The sequence below is a fragment of the Lontra canadensis genome, unplaced genomic scaffold (assembly GCF_010015895.1).
Source record: "Lontra canadensis isolate GAN:19392208 unplaced genomic scaffold, GSC_riverotter_1.0 scaffold1, whole genome shotgun sequence".
In the NCBI taxonomy this organism is placed as follows: Eukaryota; Metazoa; Chordata; class Mammalia; order Carnivora; family Mustelidae; genus Lontra; species Lontra canadensis.
Window position 1 is genome coordinate 97,741,024 of NW_022630995.1, and position 24,948 is coordinate 97,765,971.

The following is a 24,948-nucleotide window of genomic DNA, read 5'->3' on the forward strand; positions in this document are numbered from 1 at the left end:
ACATATGGAAAAAGCACAGCCTTCAAATAGACCTGGATTGAATTCTCAGCTCTGACATTCAATAGGTAGATATGTGAGCTAGTTATTTAGCTTCTCAAAGCTATATTATCATTAAGAAAAACAGAAAAAAAACCTCTGTAGGCTGCTGTAAGGATTAAATAGGATGATGCATATAAAACAACTATTACAGTGCCTGAGACTTGGAAAGATGTTCGATGGACAGTAAATCCTCTCCTCAGAGTCTCCTTCCAGAAGCACATACATTATTAAGAGTGTGCTATAAGCACACCATTATTCAAGCTGCTCCCACATACTGAAGAGTGAGAGCATATGGCTTCATGACAGTCATCATTTGTTTTTATATACTTTTTCTACTGGTCTATTGTTTTTCAAAACTTTTCCAATGCTAAGTTGTAAAACTATCTAGTTAATTATTAAAAACCCCAGAAAACCTAGATTTCATTTCTTCATCTATGTACTGAGAAGGTATGTAATGTATCTGATACATGTATGAAATGTACCAGTGTAGACAGAGAGCTACCTGTTTGAGAAGGGCCAAAACGTAGAGGGGAAAGAGCTTGAGGGAGCTGGGTGCTATCAGTGCGGAGTGCTGTAAATTCGAGACCGTTGAGCCATACGCAGACAGGGAGTCCACCACAGCATTCACTAAGGCATCTCTTGCATCTGACAGGCTGGACGAGACAGACCGATCAACAGCTGTAACGCAATCACAGTGAACATGGATTTAACCACCAGACTCCCATGAATGCTACAAGGGATAAAATTTACATGCATTATTTAAGAAACCAACAAAACTTCTGCTTTTAGGAGAGAAAACTAACATTTTACTTGCCCCTTCATTTTGCAAGTATCTGCTCATTACACAATTTTTGGGAAGTAAATCTGCATAATCCTCACAATCAGAACAGATCTACATTATTTTGGATCTTTTTGTCTTCATCTCTTTACATCTGAAACCACCTAACTGCCATTGATATTAGAGAATGTGTATCAACCATTTACATCTGAGAAGGCTCTAGGGATGGTGCAGTTACTCCAGTAGAAGTCACACGTATAAAGTATCATTTTTTTTCTGCATAAGCAATGTAAGTTCTACAATCTGAGTTATTCCTTGTGATCCTCTGAAATCTTCTTTGTCAAAGCATTTCCGGGTCAAGGAAACAAAGAGGGCAATTGAACATAGGTTCTCACACAGACAATGAAAAGCCAGACATCAGTGTGAAACTTATTTTCTTCTAAATACATATTTTATTAAGCTAAAGATAGCCTACAGGTATGCTCAAGTATTAAAAATAAAACTACATTGAAAAACAATCAGTTATAATATACTGAATTTGAAATATAGATAAAAATAATTAAAAATTGGCATACTTTTGTAAATGCTATTATAATTTTCCCCAAATGAATAACAATGACTATTTTTCTCTAGGACTATATGAAAAATAAAGTTCATTTCATGCCCCAAGAGAAAATTCACTGAAAACCAAACACTCAATGTTACACTGATTCCCCAAAATATATTTTTTTAATTTACACACAATAAAATTTATGTTTTTGGGTGTAACTGTCCAGTGATTATATGTCAAACACACAGCCATATAATCACTACCATAATCAAAATACACAACAGTTCTATTACCCCCAAAATATCCAGTGGTATTGCCTCACTGTGATAAAATCCCACTATCTTTAACCCTGATAATTAATGATCTGTTTGTTCTTCATCCCTATAATCTTCCCTTTTCCAGAAGGTCATATGAATGTAGAGCTCCTTTCATTTAGCATAATGCCTGTGAGAGTCATTTGTGTCTACTGACATAGCATCAGTTCATTTCTTTTTATTACTGAGTTGTATTTCCACTGTATGGATATACCATGGTTTGTTCCTACTTTTACCAGTTGAAGGACATTTGGGTTGTTACCAGCTTTCAGTTATTATGAAGCCCTCAAAGATTTTTAAACTAACGAATTAATAAGAATTATAAGAACAGTCCAATTCACAGTGCTATAAATGAAAATGGAGAACGTATATATTTTCTAAGTAAGGGATTTGTAGGGCAAAAAAAATGCCCAGGTTTCAGTTTTTAGGACAGAAAACCACATTTCCCCTGTTCCTTCACATTTTCACTCACCCATGTTTGCCAGGAGGCAGATGGCAGCCTGTACATCCACTCCCGCATATACATCTGCGAGTGAGCTTACTACTGGCAAACACAGCGTGTGCACTCTAATTCTCCGCTCACCTACACGGAAGGAGGAAGCAACATCATTGCAGAAACACATTGGGACAAGACAAAAATAAAGCAAACAGGTCAAAACATTATTCAAATTACCATTCCAATTGGATTAAATCACCCATAGGATTCTGAAATGTGAAAACAAAGTGTTACAAGTAACACTTTTTTTTTTAAATATTTTATTTATTTGACAGAGAGAGAAATCACAAGTAGGCAGAGAGGAGGCAGGCAAAGACGGGGGGAAGCAGGCTCCCCGCTGAGCAGGGAGCCCAATGCAGGGCTCAATCCCAGGACCCTGAGATCATGACCCAAGCCGAAGGCAGAGGCTTAGCCCGCTGAGTCACCCAGGTACCCCTCAAGTAACATGTTTTAAAGAAAAATAAAACACTCTCTAAATCTGTGGACTATGAACCTATACTGTACTTTGTATATAGCTGAACATTAGGTTCTGGTTTTTATTTTAATATCGATCATTCCAAATTATATCCAACATAGTAAAATGTCAGAAAACTTGACTGTTGGGGCCCCTGGGTGGCTCAGTGGGTTAAAGCCTCTGCCTTCAGCTCAGGTCATGATCCCGGGGTCCTGGGATCGAGCCCCACATCAGGCTCTCTGCTCAGCAGGGAGCCTGCTTCCTCCTTTATCTCTGCCTGCCTCTCTGCCTACTTGTGATCTTTGTCAAATAAATAAATAAAATCTTTAAAAAAAAAAAGAAAACTTGACTGTCAAATAACTAATATGGGCCTTAGGTGCTAGGCAGAATTTTTTATTTTATGGGGCAAAAAATAATGCTAAGGATGACATAACTGGATTTAGCATGAGTTTACCAGACACATATGACCCTGAGAATACATGACTTCCACGAGTCAAAAAAGATATTAAAGATTCAAAAATGAGTTAAAAACAACAACAACAAAAACAATTGCATATTTGATTAACTATGCAAATTCCATTTATCTCCCACTGTATGTTCGTTCATTCTCTCTCCCCATTTCCCTAGCATGTAAAAGGAGGGGAAAACTACTACTCTTTTTATTTCCTGTCTGTTAACATTACCTTTGCTTGATGTATATAACAGGGCTGTCTGAAAGCACACTAAGGAAGTATCTGTCAAATTTTCTTCTATTGACAGTTGTACTGCAAATCCAGCATCAGGATTGATGTTGGCAAGGGATAACAAATCAGTGGAACGGACAAAGAAGTTTCCATGAAAAGTGTGCATTGAAAGACCTAGGGAAGAGAAAACTTTTTATAAAAGATGAAGTAACAAAAGTATCTTTATTTCAGGCTGAAGTTACTTTTTAAAGTAAAACCCGTCTCTGATTTTTGAATCAAAAGGATAACTGGAGAGTAGGACTGGTGTGTTAGCAGAGGTTCTAAATACCAGTTCAGAAAAAACAATACAGGTTATATAAAAGGGAAAGTAGACATTTAACTTGTATTGATAACTGATCTTATACATTCTCATATGAAACAAATGGTAGTTACTGTGTAACTCATTTAAGAATTAAAATTAGAGAGGAGATTCCCTTCAGCAAACATTCACATGAAACTGAGGTAAACTAAAGACTAACTGAATGATTACGAAGGCAAAGATCATTCATCAGACAATTTTCATTTACAATCTTCCCTACTCCTCTAATTCTCCTTCTAAAATCACCTCCAATGTGGCTTTCTCTTAAGTTCTTCCTAATAAAGCAAACATTACTTTTGCTTATTCAAATTATTTAAAAAACTGGGCAATGATTATTCAATAACTACATATATTTAAAAGAGCTTACAGCTACCTGGATGAGGCAGAAAGTTCTTCATGATGAAGGATCATTACAGGTGGTCATCGGTAATTAATTTTGACGAAAGTATATAATATAAAGCCTAACTTTAATAATTTCATACCTTTTGTACACCTTATTCTCATAACCGCTTCAAATCCAATTTTTCTTGTGAGATACCGTTTTAGGTCTTTCTGTAACTTTTCTGCTTGTGAAGGATTGTGAGTATAGTGGAAAGATGGGTAATAATAGATGCACCCTGCGGAGTACTTGGACATGCAAGCTTCAGAGAGAAACAGAAAAAGTATTAGCTACAGAAATAAGAATATCCTTAATAATACCCAGTAATATCTTACTTGTCCAACACTAGAAGAGATTCTATGTCATGAACAAAATCTGTCATAATGAGAAAACCTAAGCGGTCAAAAGGATAATACATAAATCTGAGCAAACACAAATATTTGTAAAGTATGTGATAAGGTTTATTATTAAGCAAAATGGTAAAGGAATTAGATTTTAAAAACAAAGAGTAATAGCGTTTTAGATATGTATAGCGCTTTACAGTTTACTGGTAATTTTCACAGATTGTATCTATCTAATTCACATGCTTTTTACCCCCAAATGTTGAGAACTCTTAATAAAGAGTTTAAATTTGACTACATGCTAAAAGCGTTTATGTAAACAGATGAACGTGGCGATATCTCCTTACCTAGAGAAGCAAGATCAGAATACTGTGAACTTAAAAGGAACAGATCCACTGCAGTCTGCTGCCCTGAGCAATCTAAAGCCAGTTTCTTATAAAAATCAGTTGCAGGGCCAAGATGTTGTACAACCTAAGTCAACAGGTCATAAAGTAAGAGCTAGAAACCTTGCACTGGACACATTATTTCTATGTCTCTCTTACAATAACGAAGAGGCTATCCTTCGTCCTCCTATCAAACTAAGTTAGTTTTTTTAAATGTCGAGATAGTTGGCACAGATCCTTTAAAAATAGTAATAACTGCTAATATTTATAAAGCACTTAAAAAGCACTGTTCGAGATGTTTTATGCAAATTAAAGTTACCTACATTTTACAGATGAGGAAACTGAGGCAAAAACTAGATTAAGTAATGACCGATTACACAGTTACTGAGTGGTATATGTTGGAAGATATACCTGCCAAGTCTGGCCCCTGATTGAGTGCTGTTAACCACCACTGTACACTGTTCGTAAAGATGTTTAAGAGTCAGAGGTTAAAGAAGGCTTTTCCTACTGGTGCAAGGACACTTAAGCTGAGAAGGTGGCAACCGAGAGGAGTTAAAAATTTAAGAGCCAGGCTCCAAGTTCTTCATTACTACCCTACGTTACAAGACAAAATGTTTCAATCCTCTTAATTATAGTGTAAAATTACTAGAGTTTATTCCGATATGAAGAAATATGTAAACCAGCACAGGCATTTAAGCTTTTGAGTCCCAGGCAGATAAAGAATATTTCTAGGAGTTAAATGAGAAAAACAAAACAAAACTGCACTGAAGACTTCAGTAACACATAACTACCCTCCTGTGTTCCAAACCCCTCAGTATTCTATAATGGACTGCAATGGATCGATGAACTGAGTGATCGCTATACTTGACGAGTTTAAAAAATATACTTGCCCCAATTTATTTTAAAATTAGGGTTTTTTTTTCTGAAAAATAACTTAGAAATGCAGTTTCTATGAAAGTGAAATATGGCACTATTTTTCCCTGGCAAATTGGTGAAGAATAAAAAAAGCAACAATACCTAATGATGGCTAGAAGATTTGAGAGTCTTTAAGGGTACAGTTGATAAAATAAAACAAAACAAAATAAAAAAAACCCCACACAAATAAAACACACTAATAACTTAAATAAAGCTTATACTCTTTGACCCAATAATTTTACTTTTAAGAATTTTTCCTAAGGAAAAACTGAATATGTGGCTAAATATTTAAGGTACTATTAAAACTGCTAAATTCATACTCATAATTATTTGCAGTAATATTTCTTTGAGGTCAGACAAAACTTACAGCACAAAATTATTCCAGTTCACTTACTATTTGAAATAAGGGATTAAAATACTCTAACAAAATCTTCATATAAAACTCAAGTAGTATTCAGCCTCATAGTCTTCCTTTAATAGTGAAAGTACTGGAGACAACAATTTAGTAGCTAGGAGGCAACTACTTAAAAAGAGTACATTTATATTTACTAAGAAATATTTCTTACTTTATTTTTGAAAGTTTATTTTTTTAGTAATCTCTACCCTCAAAGTGGGGCTTGAGCTTACAACTCTGAGATCGAGTTGCATGCTCTTCCAACTGAGCCAGCCAGATACCTCCAAAAAATATTTTTTAAAGATCATTTCCAGGGACCTCAGAAAATGCTCACAATATACTCTTTCAATGAAAAAAAAAAAGCCAGTTAAAAAATGTCCTGTATATGTATGATGCCCAACTATGCTTATTTGTACACGTTTATATAACGGAACACTTTTTTTAAAAAGATCTTATTTTTAAGTAATCTCTACCTGCAATGTGGGGCTCAAATTCAAGACCTTGAGATCAAGAGTCACACGCTCTACCAAGGGGGCCAGCTGGGTGCCCATAAACACTATTATCTTGACAGTAAAGATTACTGATGGTTTAATTTGTTAGGCAATGATTTGTATTACCTTTGTACTTAAATGTTTATTAGTATGAGCATGTTAAATTATAATATCTCAGATTCAGTACGTATTATCTCTTGTATAACATGAAAGAGCACTGTGGCCAGAAAATCAAGTCACATCTTTACTATTCGTTTTTCAACCTTTGGCAAATTTAATCTGTTTCCCTCATCTGTAAAATGAAAGGATTAGAGGAAATGATTTCTAAATTTCTATGACTTGCAAGCCAAGAACTAAAACAACACAAAACGATAATCTGATTAAACCTGCTCAGCAGAGGTTCTACTATTAATGAAGTAGAAAAGTAGAAGAATGAACAAATAGTCACACGTCTATAGAGGTACAAACACCATGACCAAGAAACCAGATATACAATACCTTTGTGCTTGATCTCTGATTAGGGTCTTCTCTGGACTGCAGAAGTCCCGCACCCAAGGAAGGTAACTGTGTCTGAAATACAGACACGCGGCCGCCTGTTGGAGACATTAATTTAAAGGCAGCCTGAAGCGCAGGACCAAGGGCACTGTGTGTTTCCCTTGTATTGGTGAACATATCTGGTAATGCATTCAGTAAGTCTTTTATAAGCTGGGAAAACAAAGATTAAAAATTGAATTACTGAGAGGGCAAGGAAATTGTCTTCCTTAAAACATTCTGGAGTATAATATATACCACTCTATCTTGGGGGACTGTAAACTGAGGGGTCAACAGATACGCGATCTACATTATCTATGTGATATTTATATACCAAGTAAACAAATGTTAAAGACTTCAGTCAACAGTTGAAATAAAAGAAATATTTTTATACTTTAAGAAAAAAAAAAAAAATCTGGGGGGCGCCTGGGTGGCTCAGTGGGTTAAGCCGCTGCCTTCGGCTCAGGTCATGATCTCAGGGTCCTGGGATCAAGTCCCGCATCGGGCTCTCTGCTCAGCAGGGAGCCTGCTTCCCTCTCTCTCCCTCTCTCTCTCTGCCTGCCTCTCTGCCTACTTGTGATCTCTCTCGGTCAAATAAATAAATAAATAAATCTTAAAAAAGAAAAAAAAAAAAAGAAAAAAAAAATCTGTCTCACCTCTTTACTCTCATATAGATTCACAAGTAAGCTATCCGGTGTAGGTAGGAAAACATCTAAAGGGAAGAACATGTATTTTAATCAACAGATAAATCAAGTCAAAGGAATATCATCAATTTAAAAATCTGGCCATATATAATGGGCACCATAATACTGCTTATATATCCACTCTGCATACATTTTATATGTGTGTGCACACATGTATAAGTACATACACGGGCATAGAAAACTTAGAATGAAGTATTTTCCAGGAAACTATTTTTTTTTTTTTCCAGGAAACCTTTTCCCCCCCCCAGGAAACTTTTTAAGACAAATATCAAAGTACAACAAATTATCCTTACAGAATTATGACAGGATATACTGTCAAACAAATAGCCTCAATTCCAAAATCTATAGATAGAAAGACTTACTCACTGCTTACCATCTATATCAGACACAATCAACATTTGAGGCTGTGATAATCCTTCTTGTAAATTGTAGAAATGAATAGTGCTATCGAAGGTCATAAATCCTATTCTTGTTCGTGAATCTCCAGGAAGCCTAAGGATAAAAAGGGCAACTTTAAATTCAAAGTTTTCAGTTGCATATTTTATTTTAAAAAAATAATAAAATAGTAAACTAAGTCTAAGAACAATTACATGTGCTTTTCCACAGATGACAGGAAGTTATTCCTCCCTAAACCAACATACATCAGAGAAGACCAAGGATGAAACATACCATTTTCAGATGAAAGTATTTCAGAAAACTGAACCATAAATAATAAACCAAAACTAAAAATGAAATGATTAGATAATCGAAGATTTCTGGGGTGCCTGGGTAGCTCAGTTAGTTAGGTGTCTGTCTTGATTTTGGCTCAGGTCAATGATCTTACGGTTGTGAGATCAAGCCCCGAGTTGGGTTCCACACTGGGTATGTGGAGCCTGCTTGGGATTCTCTTTCTCTCCCTCTTGCTCTGCCCCCCTTATGCACACTCTCTCTCTCTCTCAAAACAAAACAAAAAACCCCCAAAGATTTCTTGCTAACTTTCCTCTAAAACACACTCCTTTAACTAAAAATCTACTCATATTTTCAGTTCCAATATTAAAAAAATGAGGTATCTATCTAGTTTGAACAGTTTAAGGGAAGAATGACATATGAGTACTTTCCAAGAAAAGACAATGTAATGTAAATCAGATTTTAATGTAGAAATTTTAAATAAAAACCACATTTAAGAACATCAAGACATTTTATCTATCATCAGCCTTTTAGAAGTTTTCTGTTAGAACTTAGTATTCACAAGTCAATGCCTTGGCAAAAAAGAATAAATTACCATTTCATTTGGATGCCTCATCTTAAAAAGGTATGTTTCTACGTACCACCAATTATATTAGCAGCTGTTATGTAATTTTATATATAATAATTATATTATTTTAGCAATATTTAAAAAATATTTTTGAATATTAGAGGATGCCAAAATAGTGTGCATCGAAACAAGAAGCATTATTCCTATTATGCATGACTGATCAGGCTAGTCAGATGGTCTGCAAACAAGGTCAAAAAGCACTTCAGAGAACAGAATGCACCAAGTAATCCAAGTATTTAGCTTGCCAATATAGGTCAGGATTTATGATGTTTCTACAGACAATTCTTTGTTCGTCTGAAATTTCTAAGGTCAATGAGTGTTAGGGTAGTTTGTTACCAATTAGAATGGAGACTATGTATCTACTCTATTCCAAGCTCAAAATTCAGAATTGAGCTGAAATTGCTCCACATCAAATTCCTTTCTCAATGTTGTTATCACTAGCCCTTTCCAAAAACAGGTTACCTTTTTTTTTTTTTTACTTTCCTAATGCTTCTATTTTCTGCTTAATTAAACATATATACATGTTTTAAGTGATTTTCCATTCCCAATTTTGTCCTTTTGGTTTTGCATAGCCTACTTAACTCACAAATAGTTACTCATTGGTCTGGCTCCTATTTCTAGGGTTATATATCCTCACACTGTTCCAGCAAGCTGACTCTACAGTTTCAAAACTATCTCTGCACAGTCTTCCATTGCCACTCACTGCTAGAGCTCTATCTGAATTAAGCACCCGTGACTAAAACCAGGGCAAATGCTTCAATAAGGATAAAAATATGAGAACTCTTTAAGTTATCAGCAGAAACTAAAAGGAAGGGGCACCTGGGTGGCTCAGTGAGTTAAAGCCTCTGCCTTCAGCTCAGGTCATGATCTCAGGGTCCTGGGATGGAGCCCCACATCAGGCTCTCTGCTCAGCAGGGAGCCTGCTTCCTCCTCTCTTTCTGACTGCCTCCCTGCCTAATTGTGATCTCTGTCAAGTAAATAAAAAAATTAAAAACAAAACAAAACAATTTTATGATTCAGATACCATGTTATAAAGTGTAGTAACCGAAGAAGCAGGACCCTTAGTCTGAGGTGGACAAGAAGTACTCTTGCAGTGAGAGATAAATGAAGTCAAACTGTAATTAAAAACTAACTCCATAAATTGCTAATAAACTTTTCACATTTATATATATTTGTACACACACATCATGAGTAAAAAAATTTCTTACTTGTCTAGATTTTCTAACAATGACTGGCACAAAATTGTCAAATATCCAGCTTCTACTGCGTTATGAGATACATCTAGAACAAACAAGTAAACTGCAGGTTGAGGAGGACGAAGCTGAAAGGAATGAAAATAATGTACTTTATTTAGCAGGCACAATTTATTCTTTTTATAACACTATTATTACTGGATATTTACTGAGTAAATGACACACAAAAAATACACAAATAGGAGGACTGGCATTTTATTAGATCTTATGTACTAATGAAAATGACACTCCTTTAAACTTTTTTCTTATAAAGTTGGTTATGGATTAAGCATAATAAGGCAGTTTTTGGTGCGGCTGGGTGGCTCAGTGGGTTAAGTGTCCAACTCTTGATTTCGGCTGAGGTCATGATCTCTGGGTTGTGAGATCCAGCCCCACATTAGGCTCTGCACTGGGCATGGAGCCTGCTTAAGATTCTCTCCCTTTCCTGTGCCCTTCACACCAACCCAGCTTGTGTGCTCTCTCTCTTCTCTCTCAATTAAAAAAAAATAATAATAATAATGAGGAGTTGTTACACAGTAATGGTTAAATAAATGGGCTAATGTTTTCCTGGTAGAGTGTTGATTGAGATTCATCTTTCAAAGAAAAATATGAGCTTATTTTTTAATATGAACACCTCTATCCCTTCCTTAATCCAGAAAAACACTGTTTTTTTTATATTTACTTTTTAAAATCGGACAGTAGTACTAGCCATTAGTACTAGCTCTAGGGTTAGCTGGTCGTGGCTAAATCCCAAGGGTTAAATACCAAGTATAAAGGAAGTCCTGTGATGGTATTCAAGGATGTTAAGTCATTATCTGCTAGAGATATACACTGAAGTACTTATAGGTTAAATGATATGTATAAATTCCAGGGTGGTGTGAGGGGAGGGGATATTGAGGTGGGACTGGGGATAGATGAAATATATCTAGTAAGGGGTAAATAATAGTTGAATAGTAGTAAATATAGTAAATATATCTTGGTGAGGGGTAAATAATAGTTCACTATACGATTATCTCTTTTTTGAAGTATGCTCGAAAATTATTGTTATAGAAAGTTGAAAGGATAAGAAAATCTTTTTTTTTCTTAATATGCTGACCAAGGATCACATGGGTCATAAGACAAAAATTAAAGATTAACTTCTTGCTTTACCATTTCAATTAGATTAAGATCCTACAAAGTCAGACCAGAGTTGGGAATGTAAGTTGTAAAGAAGGTAAGAAGCTGAGAGTAAAAATGCCCAAGAGAAAAAGTTTACTATAGTTAATATGGAAACAGACAAGGAAATAGTAGTTTAAGCGAGCAGATGCTAAAGCGGACCCAAAGGACCATAAAAACTACAAAAACCAAGAAAGAAATGGGCCAAACAGAAATTTAATACACATTAGCTGTCTCTGTTCACCTTTCCGCACTAGCAACACCTTCCATTTTTGTAGACAACAAATATTAGTGATGAGGGTACTGAAGAAATAAGTGTAAGCTATTATAAATACATTTAAAGTGAGCAGATACAATAAAGAAGATGAGCAGAACCTAAGCCAAGAATTTGTTTTTATAAAGGGAAAAGAATGAGTCTTGTAGTACAATTAAAGAGACGGTAGGGGGCGCCTGGGTGGCTCAGTGTGTTAAGCATGCATCTGTGGCTCTGGTCTTGATCTCAGGGTCCTGTGATGAGTCCCACAATGGTCTATCTGCTCAACTGGGGAGTCTGCTTCTCCCTCTCCCCTTCCCCCTGCTTGTGCGCTCTCTCTCAAATAAATAAAATCTTTAAAAAAAAAAAAAGAAAAGTAGAATTTGATGATAAACTGGAAAGAGAAAAATTAAAGTCACTGTCCATTTATTTTGATATCTGTACTGGGTGAATCAGTAAGATGGTGATCTCTTTAAGGGCCTGAAAACTGCACTTTTTGGCAAAAACGTGAGTTTTTCTGTTTGAAGGTCTTAAATATTACATGGTAAAATAATATTTATTTTTATTTCATGTCAGCAATTAAATCAAAATGGCAACGATACTGTAAACAGTCCTTATCATAAAAAAAACCTACTAATGTTTCTTACTGACATAACTGCATTCTTCTAGGACATCAAGTAACCTTTACAATTGTAGAGTTTTCTTTTTGTGAAGTATAAACTTTCAGCATTATTTTAAAAAAATTCATATTGGGGACAATTTAAACTTTCCAAGAATTCGCTCAACAGCAAATTATAAATGACAATACAGTTATAGCCCACGACTCATTTTTACACTGAGCAGTTACCATGTAATCTGAAGAAGCAATGAACTCCACAGTTGAATTCTGTACTTCTGGTCGTTTATGAGGCTCTCCGTAAGATCGAGTCAGGGGATTATACATAAATTCTTCAGGAACTAGGTAAAATTTAGAAATCCAGTACAAATTTAGTAATATAATTTGTAACTAAACAAGACCTATGCATACCAAGAAATAAACATCTTTACCATCAATATTTGTGTAAGGTTTACAATGGTTCCGTGAACATCCAATGATAAAAATGCTCTTTAAAAATATATCAAGATAAAAAAAAAACTTATTGTGAAATCAGGTAAGGAAACCAGGACACAGGTAACCTTCCTTCTTAGGTTTATGTCCTATTTATTTTATCACATGACACGGAAAAAAAACCAGAAACGCAAATTTGAAAGCAATGATACTAAGAGGACCTAAGAAATGATTAAAGGGGATAACAGAGAGACATGGCACAATTAGTCTACATGACCTTCATTGCTTGTTTTGTGACTATTTTTTTACTTTGCCATTACTGTCACTCTCCTCATTATCAATCATCCCCAGCCAAGATCAAGTGTCCCTAGCCCATATTCTCGCTTAAAAAGTGGCATGAAAGTTTTTGAAGCAATGGAGACCAGCTAATGACCAAAAATGTCAAAATGTTTAACATAATATTAAACACACTTATTTTAAGAATCTGAAACTCACCGTCATTAACTCTATAGCACAAATTGCATTTCCATCTCCGTTGATCAATGAATGATACAAAAGGGTTGATATATGTTCGACAAGATCGGCACCTCACAATGGTATTTGATGTTATCACTGGTAATTGCTAGGAAGTAAAATAAAGATGCTGTAGCAGAAAAAAAGCACTTCAGGGTAAAAATGGAACACATACTGCTCTGCTCCACAGACAGAACAGAAAACTGTAACAGTGTTCTGAAATGGAAGCATTTTCATAAAATCCCGTGATATGCTGAGCAACACAAGCAGCCATCAAGTTTTCTCCTTCTCTGTCACAAACCGTAAGATAACACCAAACCAAATGCAGTAAAAGTTACTGACTGATATGAAAAGCCTGGTTGGCCAAGAAAATAATTTAATTTAGAGCTCATCAGCTAGCCTCCAGAAACACCACTGAGAAAGAAACACATACCACACAGAAATGTTTTTGTGTCTGCTGCCTGACAGCACCTAGTCCCAGAGCATAAGGCACTGTGCACTAGAGGGCCGCCACAGTCCTGACGGGGACCAAGGCCACAAGAACCAAGCACAGTGTGGCTTTTAAAAGAAGTGGAAAAAATTTTTTGTGTGCGTGAGACAGTTTCAGGTGACGAAAGGCAGAAGTCCTTCCTAATTCGAATGAGTTGTTTTTTAAGAGGGTGAAAATGTTATGGTGCTAAACTTAACAAAAAAGAGACCATTGAAAAGCTGGTAATTTTAGTGATCTTTTCAAGTGCTGAGGGGGCAAAGATTACAAATTATGCTATGTAAAAATAAACCTATAAATTTGTTTCAGAGAGCTTCTGGAAAAGGAAAAGGAAAGAAAAGATTTGGGAAAGGGACTTTATATTTATTTTTAAGAAATTTAGAAAATACAAAAAAACACTTAGAAATCACATATTATTCTATCTCCCTGAATTAATCCCTGATAACATTTTAGTATATTTCCTTCTGGTACTTTTTTCCTATCTCTACATTATAATTATGTGTTTGTATTCAATTTCTTTCACATATATAGTTTTTATTACACAAGTAATGACATAATACTTATGAAAAAACCTGAAATACAATTAACTGAAAATGAGAAAATAAAGAATTGGCCAGAATTCTACAGCACAGAGAAAGTTACCGTTGCCAATTTAGTGTATACTTCCAGAATGTATCATGATGGCATCTGTATTTAGACAAAAATTCTCACCTATGTATATGGGAAGTTAACGATCTTGATTTAGAGATAATAGCTGAAACAGTATTAGAGGTGATCAAACAGTATTTACTAAGTGAATAAATTCAAGGTATTTACTGCACATTTATAATTATTTTATTTTCTATCCACTCTGCTCCTTTCTATGTATCCTAGTTAGTATGCAAGTTAGCTCCATGAGGACGCTTACTAACCTTTGTATTTAGCACCTAGCATAATGGGTAGTTTATACACATTTTTTTGGATGAATGAGAGCAAAAGAAACTCAGTAGCATTAAGAGGGGTAGAAAACCACGGTAATAAAAAAATGTGAGAGAGTAATGCACCTTTTAGAGTACAAATAAAATGTATCTGCAGAAACTTAATTTCTGAAGATTAGAAATTTTAAGGATAATATTTGCATAAAATATCAGAAGTATATGTAAAAATCCGGCAGGCTTAGTATGAAACCAACAGACTATGGAAACTTAAGAAGTGTTTTCATTCAGAAGACCTGAAGCATTTGGACTTACTATTACAAAAGTTATTTGTTTCATAGAATTAGGAACCAGCATACAGTTCCTCCACCCCCAAGTGGACAACCGTTGGTGTGACCTTTATGTTTAATAAAGATGCCTAAGGTTTAACTGTAATGTCCTTTCCCACCTCCAAAACCATTAATCTTTCAAAGTCAAGCTCAGACCTCATCACTCATAGCAAACCTCTGCTACTGCACCCCGTACTATACTATACTCCCTGCCTATAAGCACCTCGTAGAATTTGGCTAGGTACATGCATTAGTTACCCTGTACTGTAGTTATTTCTTTTTATATCTTTGTCCCCTGTTAGATACAAATTTCTCAGGGGCAAGGTCAATGACTTAGTTATCTCTGTATTTACCAGTGCTTGGTTAGGGCCTGTTACAAAGCAGGTCGTTAGAAAATGTCTGCTGAGGTGAACTGACAAAAATGATTATTTCTAACTTAAAAGATAAAAGATGAAAAAATCTCCAAGAAAATATACAGTCAAAACACACTACACATGAACACACATCAGTACCCACAATTATTTTAAAATATGTTACTTTACCGTCAAGTCTCTGAAGGGATGTAACAACAGTCCTAAAGGAAGCTTAGCTTTATTCAGTAAAGCCTGTGTCTGCGGAATATTTGTCAAAGTACACCGAAATGAACTGCAAAAAAATACAGACAACACAGACTTTATTAATGATCAGAAAATACATACATACTATAGATGCAGATAATCAAGAGAATTTAAGGGCATAAATGAAAATCGTCTGGGTGTTATATAACTACAACTAGGAAGATCCATATTACACTAAGCAGGCATATATACAATATAGGTCAAAAACCCTAATTAAGGATTCAACATTTTCATGGTGGTAAAGTACAACAGATTTGGGAAAAAACATTATCACTAGCATGTAGAACATAAATTAGGAAGGACTGAAAAGGAAAACAAAAGTGAGCAGGAAACCTCTATCTTTAATAATGCTGTTCCTGCTTTACTACCCGTTTTTCACCTGCTGAAAGTCCTTTGATGAGTCTCTTACTTTGAGACCCATCAAAATTATTGCCTCCAATCACAAGTCAGAAGAAACGATGTCTTCCTCTGTGCTCTGAGATCAGTTTATGCTTCTATGGTATCATTAGTCTGCTTTGATTTAGTTGGCTGTGTACCCTGTCTGTCTTTTCCACTTGAGATCGTCATCATTTTGTTCTGTGCCTTCATAGCACTATCTCTCTCTTAGAGAAAGTGTTCATAACCTACTAAGTACTCACTTATTTATTTAGTGTTTCGAACTTACTAAGTTTTAAGTTAAGGTCAGTAGACACAGAATCAATAAAGGAGCAAGGAGGTAAGCAGGAGAAGTACTGGAAACCAGGAAAGGAATTTTAAGAAGAGCAGCTCACAGTATGTTGAGATACCCAGACATATTTGGACTCCAGGCTGGTGGCATTCCTTGAACACTAAGATGATCCCTGCTTCATGACTTCTGCATTTGCTGCTTATGTAGCTTGCACATGCTTGGCACTTGCTTCCCAGAGTCATGTGGTTTGCTCTCACACTCCATTCAGATCTCCACTCAGTGTTAACTCTTTGGGAAAACCTGTCCTGACTGTTCAACTGAATACAGCCAACCTCCACTGGCCTCACTACTCCCTACTTCACGGTAATATTCTGACATTATATTACACAGATGGTGTATAACGTATGATGGTTAACTTAGACATTTTGACTGTTCATAGTATGTGTTCCCTAATAGGATAAAGGTTGCAAGAGATAGGGAACTCTGTTTACTGGTTCATTCCTGGCATCTAGAAACAGTGCCTGGCCCTTAATTTAGAAGGCATTCAGTAAATATTTATTGAATAAATGATTTACCTTTATATGTAGGCACTATTATTATTCCTGCTTCACAATTGACAATATTGAAAATTTGTTAAGAAATTTGCAGAGTCTTATAGTTACTTATCAGTGGAACCATGGTAAGAACCTGAGTCCATCCAACTGTAAAGTCTACACTCCCAAATACTATGCATTGCTATTTTGGTAAGAGAGGGACTTTCACAGAAAACACGTAACTGAGTAGAAGCATACACCATCCACTATCTATGACATATATAAACACTATATTTACCTACTTAGGCAATGCCTAATCTTTCAAAATAGAAGGCCCAAATCCACATACTCATAGACCTGACACCAACTTATATTCATAGGAATGGGCAGCTGTTTTCCTCTTAGGATCGATGACTGTACATTTTCACAGCAATGATCTTGACACTGCCTCAGGCACTGATGGGGGTTGGTCATAGTGTGTGGCAGAAGGAACTCCATTTTCTGGTTTCTATATTGGAAATCTACATAAGATTTTGACTGAAAAAAGAGAAGTTTACAGTTTTCTTAACAAGCCAGGAAACTATTGCCCTAATAAAGAAAAATACTGGCTGTAAAGAGGAACACTAATTCTCCAAATGCGAGGAAGAAGACACATGTTCTGTGAATCAGAGTTTACTTTATAAGGAGCAGAAAGATGTTTTCTAGGAAGCATTGGGGTGCGTAGGAATATCCTACTCTCAGGAGAAAGAAGTATTGAAAGCAGACAACAAAGAAGAAGGCTTGGTTTTGAAGGTACTGTGAGGTGCGTGGCAGAACTAACTCATCCACCAGGAGGAAACACCTGGGTTTGGTGGCCACCAGATGCCAACAGTCAGCTAACCTTCTCCATGAGGTGAGGAAATATTCAAGAAAGGAAATCCAAATTTAAATCCAGGCTGGATACGGTAATGGTCTTACATTCTATGCTGTGTGGAAAAAGGAAACTCAAAGACAAACCATTTAAACCTGTTCTTGGGATTACGTTAAGTGAAGTCAGAGTCCTTTTTAAAGCAGAGATCGAAGGGCATACATTTTTAAAGATTCCACCTTATTTAAAAGACATCAGAAGTTATTACTGGTGATAAGTGAGGAAAAAGAAATTTAAGAAAAATAGAGTTGGATCTGGGTTCCTGATTCCGTCTCTCAAAAAAAAATTTCCCTTGCATTAGGTGATAGGGAATAGGATTGATAGAGAGATGAAGGCAGGAACAGGACCTAAAATGCATTTTATAGCTAGAACTTCTGTACAAAGTAAAATGGAAAATTCCCCATTAACAAAACTTCCAATCAAGGAATTAATATATCACTTTTACTAGTTTTGAAAGTCAAGCATTTCTGACAAAGTGTATCATTTACTAAAGATCATAAAATAAATACTTACTCTGGGCTACAGTTTAATTTTTTAAGGTCTAAGTTTAAGTTAGGTACAGGAGCCCAAACAGGAGTCCCGGGTAAAATATTCCTCTCCTGGGTGAGGTTTATAGGTCTCAGACTTTCTGGTTGTGGAGAACTCTGAAGACTCAGACCTCCCAGACCGGAGGACAGCTGGTTCATACCAGGATACTGCTGAAAAAGCAATTCAAAACAAAACAAACAAAAGAACAATGTAACGAGCATGAATACAATGTACTATACTACATATAGGATTTTAACATACTGAATAAGTAAGAATATGAAAAAATTTGAACCTGGCTTGGAAATAGAATGGTTTTAATAGGGCAGCTCAATTTAAAGAAGTCTTGGAAAAAAAAACTCAAAGCAAAATAATGAATACATTTAAATCTCAGCACAGTTAAACCTCATAACAAAATTTCAGCAATGTTTCTCAGCATTAAGAATTTGGATTCTGTGAGGCAGGATAAACGTTTTTGTTTCCAAGTTTTTTCAACAATCAATTTTCAGGATAATGAGTTGATGGCATAAAAATGTATAATCATGTTCAATGAGTTTGCTTTATTTTTTCTGCGTTACATTTGTTATATTTTTAGTATTATTATGAATTAACAGCTTTCTATGAACTCTAAGTGACTTAATGAGTTACAGTTATTCATTTTGATGCTCAAACTACCCAATTTTTGGCCAGTGAAAAAAGACAGATTATTTAGTAAATGATAGTGAACTTAGAGCTATTTTTTTGGGAGGTAAATGAGTTTATTATTTACATTATAAACCAAAATAAAACCTTAAATAGATTAAAGATAAACTGAAATCACCTAAGAACTAAAAAAATTTATAGGGGGATTATTTCCTAATCTAAGGTTGAAAAGATCTTTTAAAGGATACAAACAAAGGTAAAAACAAAAGAAATCATAATATGGGGGCACCTGGGTGGCTCAGTTGGTTAAGCATTTGTCTTTAGCTTAGGTCATGATCCCAGGGTCCTGAGACCTAGCCCTTTGTTGGGCTCTCTGCTCAGTGGGGAGCCTGCTTCTCCCTTTCCCTCTGCCTGCCATTCTCTCTGCTTGTGTTTTCTCTGTCAAATAAATAAATAAAATCTTTGAAAATAAAATTAAAAAGAAATCATAATATGACTATATAAAATTAAGATATTCCTTCAATGCCAAAAAATACCATTAAAATTAAAAACAAATGTCAAGGTGGAGGAAATACTGCAATGTGTATCAGACAAACCAGAGGACCTGAATAATTATGAAAGAATATGAACTGGGACTCTAGTAATTTATGACTAAATTATAAAAAAATATGTCTACTTATAAAAAATAATTCTTTTTAATAAAAAATAATTCTTGATGAACTTGGTAATATAGAGGAATGGTCATTCATATACACTTCCACTGCCTTCTACATAGCTCCATGTAAATGTCTACAAGGCATTTTAATTTAACATGGCCAACTCGATTGCCACTCTTAGAAGTATTTGTCTCTCTTCACCTTTAAAGTAAATGAACTATCCTCTACCCAGTTGCCCTGCCAAAAACCCATGTTATCTTTTATACGTTCCTTTCTCTCAACTACAGTAACAAATCCATCAATAAGTCAAAAGACAGACATTATCCATCCACTTTTCATTACCTTCACCGATAACTACCTTAGAACAAAGCACAATCATACATTTCTGTGATTATGGCAAAGCTTCCATTTGTCTCCTTGTTTCCATTTTTGTTTTTTAAGATTTTATTTATTTGACAGACAGAGATCTCAAGTAGGCAGAGAGGGAAGCAGAGAGAGGAAGGGAAGCAGGATCCCTGCTAAGCAGAGAGCCCGATGTGGGGGCTTGATCCCAGGACCCTGGGATCATGACCTGAGCCAAAGGCAGAGGCTTTAACCCACTGAGCCACCCAGGCTCTGTTTCGATTTTTGTTTTTTCAGATTTTTGTCTTTTCAGAAAATTCCATCCCTAATCTGTTCTTCACACAGCAGCCCAAATGATTCTCTAAATAATGTAAATCAGATGTATCATTCCATTACATAAAATCTCCAATGTCTCCCCTGCGGACCTGGGATAAAATCTAAGCTTTTTTTAAAAATATTTTATTTACTTATTTGAGAGAGAGACAGTGAGAGAGAGCATGAGCGAGGAGAAGGTCAGAGGGAGAAGCAGACTCCCCAGGGAGCTGGGAGCCCGATGCAGGACTCAATCCCGGGACTCCAGGATCATGACCTGAGCTGAAGGCAGTCGCCTAACCAACTGAGCCACCCAGGCGCCCCAAATCTAAGCTTTTGACTATGGTCCTTCATTACCTCTGATCTCATTCCTATTACTCTTTTGTTTTCTTAATTTCCCCCTCCCCGACAATGTGAGAGTTCTCGGTCAGACTTGAAAACACTTTAAGACAAGTCCTTGGCAACCTCCAAATTATTCTTGGTGACCCTGATACCCCTCTGGCCATAACCGTGAACCAGGGCATATAAAAAGTCACCTTTAAGTGCCTTCTTTTAAAATTAGCTTGCTAATATTAATCTTAGATTACCATCTACAGTCTTTTTTTGATAGGTGAGAATTTTTAAATGTACATCCTAGCTGTGTGTTTAAATTATTATTGCTGAAACTAATGTCCAAAAAACTATTTTAAATTCAGATTAAATAAAACCAAATTCCTTAGATTTGGAATATCAAAGTGTGACTTTGGTCTTCTTTTGCACAAGTCCCTACCATTTAAAGAGAAGGAAAAAAGTGCTTAATTTTGAACTGTAAAGACTTTTATTCTCAGAACTAAGCCTGGTCTTGGACAGACGATTTCACTTATCTGAGTCTCAATTTCTTCACTTCAATATGAAAAGAAGATAACTATAAAAAGGTCAAAATTCCAAGTGTTGACTAGGACATACAGTAACTGGAACTCTTGCACACTGTTAATGGAGGTATAAACTGGAACATCTGCTTTGGAGAACTGTTTTGCATTAACTTCGGAGAGTCTGGATACTCCACGGCCCAGCAATTCCACTCCTTGATATATACATTCATTTTAAAGACATGAACAGAAATATTCACAAGAGCACTATTCATAACAGCCCCACACTGGAAACTTACCCTAACGCCCAGCAACAATGGAACAAATAAATAAACTACTATATTCACATAATGGGGTACATGAAACCATGAAAACGAATGAACACAGTAAGCACACAGTAAGCATAAGGTTGAGCCAAAGAGTCTAGGCAAGAATATATAACACAGCTATTATTAAAAACAGGTAAAATTAATGTGTAGTATTAGAAGTCAAGATAGTTACTAACTTTTGTTTGGGGGTTAGTGGCTAGAAAAGGCATGAGAAAGGGCTCTGGCTGTTGGTTACATGTGTCCAATTTGTAGAAAGGTATCAAATAGTATGATATTGATTTATTTAATTATGTATAAAGAGAATACAGATGTTTCAATAAAAAGTTATAAAAAAGGAAAGGTGTAAGTCACTGATCTCTAACAGTATAAAGTCTAAAGCTTTTGCTTCATGATGCTCATTTCTCCCGTGATTAATCACCAGTTACTTTTTAGTATGCCCCTGTCTCCTTCATTCAAACTCCTGTGATCTTTCCATTGGAGCTAGAGTATAAAAAGGATGGAAATTACAGAAGGACAGAATGAAGTTATTTTTATTTTTTTGAAGATTTTTATTTATTTGACAGACGGAGACATAGTGAGAGAGGGAACACAAGCAGGGGGAGTGGGTGAGGGAGAAGCAGGCTTCCTGCCGAGCAGAGACCCCCGATGCGGAGCTCGATTCCAAGACCCCGGGATCATGACCTAATCTGAAGGCAGACGCCTAATGACTGAGCCACCCAGACATCCCAAGAATGAAGTTATTTTTAAAATCTAGTATAATAAATATTAATTTTTACTTTTAGTCCAAGGACAATCTCTTAACTTCTGCAAAATAAAATGGAAAAAGAATACTTTTGGAGTTCCTCAGTGGCTCAGCTGGTTAAGCAGCTGCCTTTGGCTCAGGTCATGATCTCAGGGTCCTGGGATTGAGGCCCACATTGGGCTCTCTGCCCAGTGGGCAGTTTGCTTCTCACTCTCCCTCTGTACTCTCTGTTTCAAATAAATAAATAAAATCTTAAAAACAAAAACAAAAACCCAATACTTTCCATTCTACTATTTCAAGGGTCAGCAAACTTTCTCTGTAGAGGGTCAGGTAGTAAATATTTTAAAGATTTATTTATTTATTTATAGATTTTATTTATTTATTTGACAGAGAGAACACATGCATGGGGAGCAGCAGGCACAGTGAGAGGGAGAAGCAGGCTCCCCGCTAAGCAGGGAGCCTGATGCGGGGCTTGATCCCAGAATCCTGAGATCATGACCTGAGCCGAAGGCAGACACTTAACCGACTGAGCCACCCAGGTGCCCATTTAATCTTCATTCTTAGTGTACCATAAGATGAATTTTCTGTAAGTTTAGTCTACTAAGAACAGTTTTTCATTTTAAGTAGAATGCTTTACCATTTCAATTGTTTTCTTACATTTTACATTCTTAATAAATATAAATGTAAGATACTTACTATTCCCTATATTAAATTGATATGGCATTTAAAAGGTGACTCCAAAAAAGGTTGTATCAGAATGGGTCACTTTGTAATAAATAGGTCATTATATATATTATATATAATAATAATATAATAATATATGATATTACATATCATATATTATATTATTAAATAATATAATTCCTATTCTTATATATTAAATGGATTGTCTAATATATATAATAAATGGGTCATTTATTGTAATAAATATAACTACTGATTAGCATTTACATTTATGGAGACTGTTACCAATTTCAGTTCTATGTCACACCATGAAGACTTCTTTGATCTAAGAATTGGAACCAAAATTCCAAACCACATTTGTAACATCATTTTTTTTTTTTTTGAGGAAAAAGCCAGCTTAATATTACAGACTTTAACAAAAACTTAACATTTAATTTCCTGATTATAAAAGAATAATTGAAATAGTAGAATGGAAAGTATTTTTTTTGTTTTTGTTTTTAAGATTTTATTTATTTATTTGAGACAGAGAGTACAGAGGGAGAGTGAGAAATAAAGAAATAAAGAGCAAGGCTCTAAAAAATAAAAGTACAACAAAGGACAGAAAAATCATACCTAATAACTTGATCCAGATTTAACGACTTTAAAGATTTGATATTTATATTTCTTTTAATCTCTATCTATGTACACACAAATACACACACACACACACAAACTGGAAACAAAATCTATGTACGTTTGACCTAGGCTTATCTGTATTCGCAGCTATGATCCATTTGAATCACCAGGGATTTGTGAGAATTGATAATAGTTTGCCAATTCTAGAATTGCGGTGTCTTTATACATACCTGAGGATACGGCTGGAATCCAGAATACCCTGGGCTACTGGGCGCTACTCCAGAGTTAGGTGGTGTTGTAGCATTCTGATAACCGGGCTGAAGAGTTGGGTAACCATACCCAAATGGCTTGGCCATTTTTGAAGGCTGAGGAGCAGAAGATGCTGGAGCAGGAGCAGGGGCAGCATCAGGTTCAGGAGCGGGATCAGGAGCAGGACTGCTTGCTGATGAGGAAAGCATATCTAGCAAAGGGAAAAACATGGTGTTAATACTGAAAACCAGGACTCTGGAAACAGCTGGCTCCTGGGCAAGGCATAATCTTTAGCATTTTCCTTTTATAAACCTTTGACTAGGAGAAATTGCAAACATCCAGAAATTGTAAACATCCACAGAAGTAGAGAGAATAGAATCATGAACCCTTTGCCCCCTTTACTCAGCTAGAAGTCTGTATTATTTGCAGAGGCAAAACTGAGATTATGAAAGACTAGTGTATAGTGTTCAGCTTCTAAAACAATGTCTGGTATGTAACAGATGCCAAATAAAATTTAATGAACAAATGCTCTTCTATTATTTAAATTTAAAACAAAAAACTACAGGCTCCTGGTGGCTCAGTTAAGCATCTGCCTTCAGCTTGAGTCATAATCCTGGGGTTCTGGGACTGAGCCCCACATTGGCCTCCCCGCTCACTAGGGAGCCTGCTTCTCCCTTTCCCTTTGCGGGCCGCTCCACCGGCTTGTGCACACACACTCTCTCTCAAATAAATAAAATGTTAAAATAAAAAACTAAAATTTGATTAAAACTGAGAAAAAAACTGTAGAAAATGTAATCATTAAGCACAAAAATCACAAGAAACCCTAAAAATTACTATACATACCATTATTAATATGTTGCTATACTGTTAGTCTTATTTTAAAGTCAAATGAATCTATATCATATATATGAATTTCAATCTATTTTTCATATAAAAATTGTATTCTTCACCAGGAACCAGACTCTGCAAAAAAATGCTCTTAAAAGCGTGTGACTTAATAAAACATATTTTTTAAAGATTCTTCAAGAATCATATCTTTCTACTGACAATATCTATTGGCTCTCATTTTGAAGATATGTTCCCAGACATTCTTCTATCATCTTGTGCCTATGCTTCTTAGGCAAGGGCTGGCTTACTGGTTTTCTGGAAACCTCTCAGGTTTCTTAGGACAAGAAATTTAATGTAGTATCATATCCTGCTTATCCTTCATCACAGTGATGGGACTATAAGTAGAACGTTCTCTTA

General features: G+C 35.6%; 1 protein-coding gene across 8 annotated transcripts in view; it reads right to left on the bottom strand.

Moving 5' to 3' along the window:
- The window catches only part of SEC24B (SEC24 homolog B, COPII coat complex component), an 89,248-nt gene that overhangs the window by 9,293 nt on the left and 55,007 nt on the right, over positions 1-24,948 (bottom strand). For 6 of the 8 annotated variants that reach the window (XR_004382963.1, XM_032860018.1, XM_032859999.1 and 3 more), the window contains 14 exons: positions 23,685-23,914; positions 18,273-18,457; positions 15,578-15,680; positions 13,288-13,414; positions 12,592-12,701; positions 10,313-10,425; positions 8,184-8,302; positions 7,763-7,818; positions 7,074-7,280; positions 4,740-4,863; positions 4,155-4,313; positions 3,315-3,488; positions 2,154-2,264; positions 542-717 (listed from right to left, as the gene is read on the bottom strand). Coding sequence is in view for 7 of the 8 variants with exons in the window: in XM_032860018.1 (XP_032715909.1) it covers positions 542-717; positions 2,154-2,264; positions 3,315-3,488; positions 4,155-4,313; positions 4,740-4,863; positions 7,074-7,280; positions 7,763-7,818; positions 8,184-8,302; positions 10,313-10,425; positions 12,592-12,701; positions 13,288-13,414; positions 15,578-15,680; positions 18,273-18,457; positions 23,685-23,914 (1,994 nt within the window). In the remaining variant the exon portion in view is untranslated. The remainder of the gene's footprint in view (positions 1-541; positions 718-2,153; positions 2,265-3,314; positions 3,489-4,154; positions 4,314-4,739; positions 4,864-7,073; positions 7,281-7,762; positions 7,819-8,183; positions 8,303-10,312; positions 10,426-12,591; positions 12,702-13,287; positions 13,415-15,577; positions 15,681-18,272; positions 18,458-23,684; positions 23,915-24,948) is intronic. The other 2 variants (XM_032860029.1, XM_032860007.1) reach the window with 1 other exon arrangement.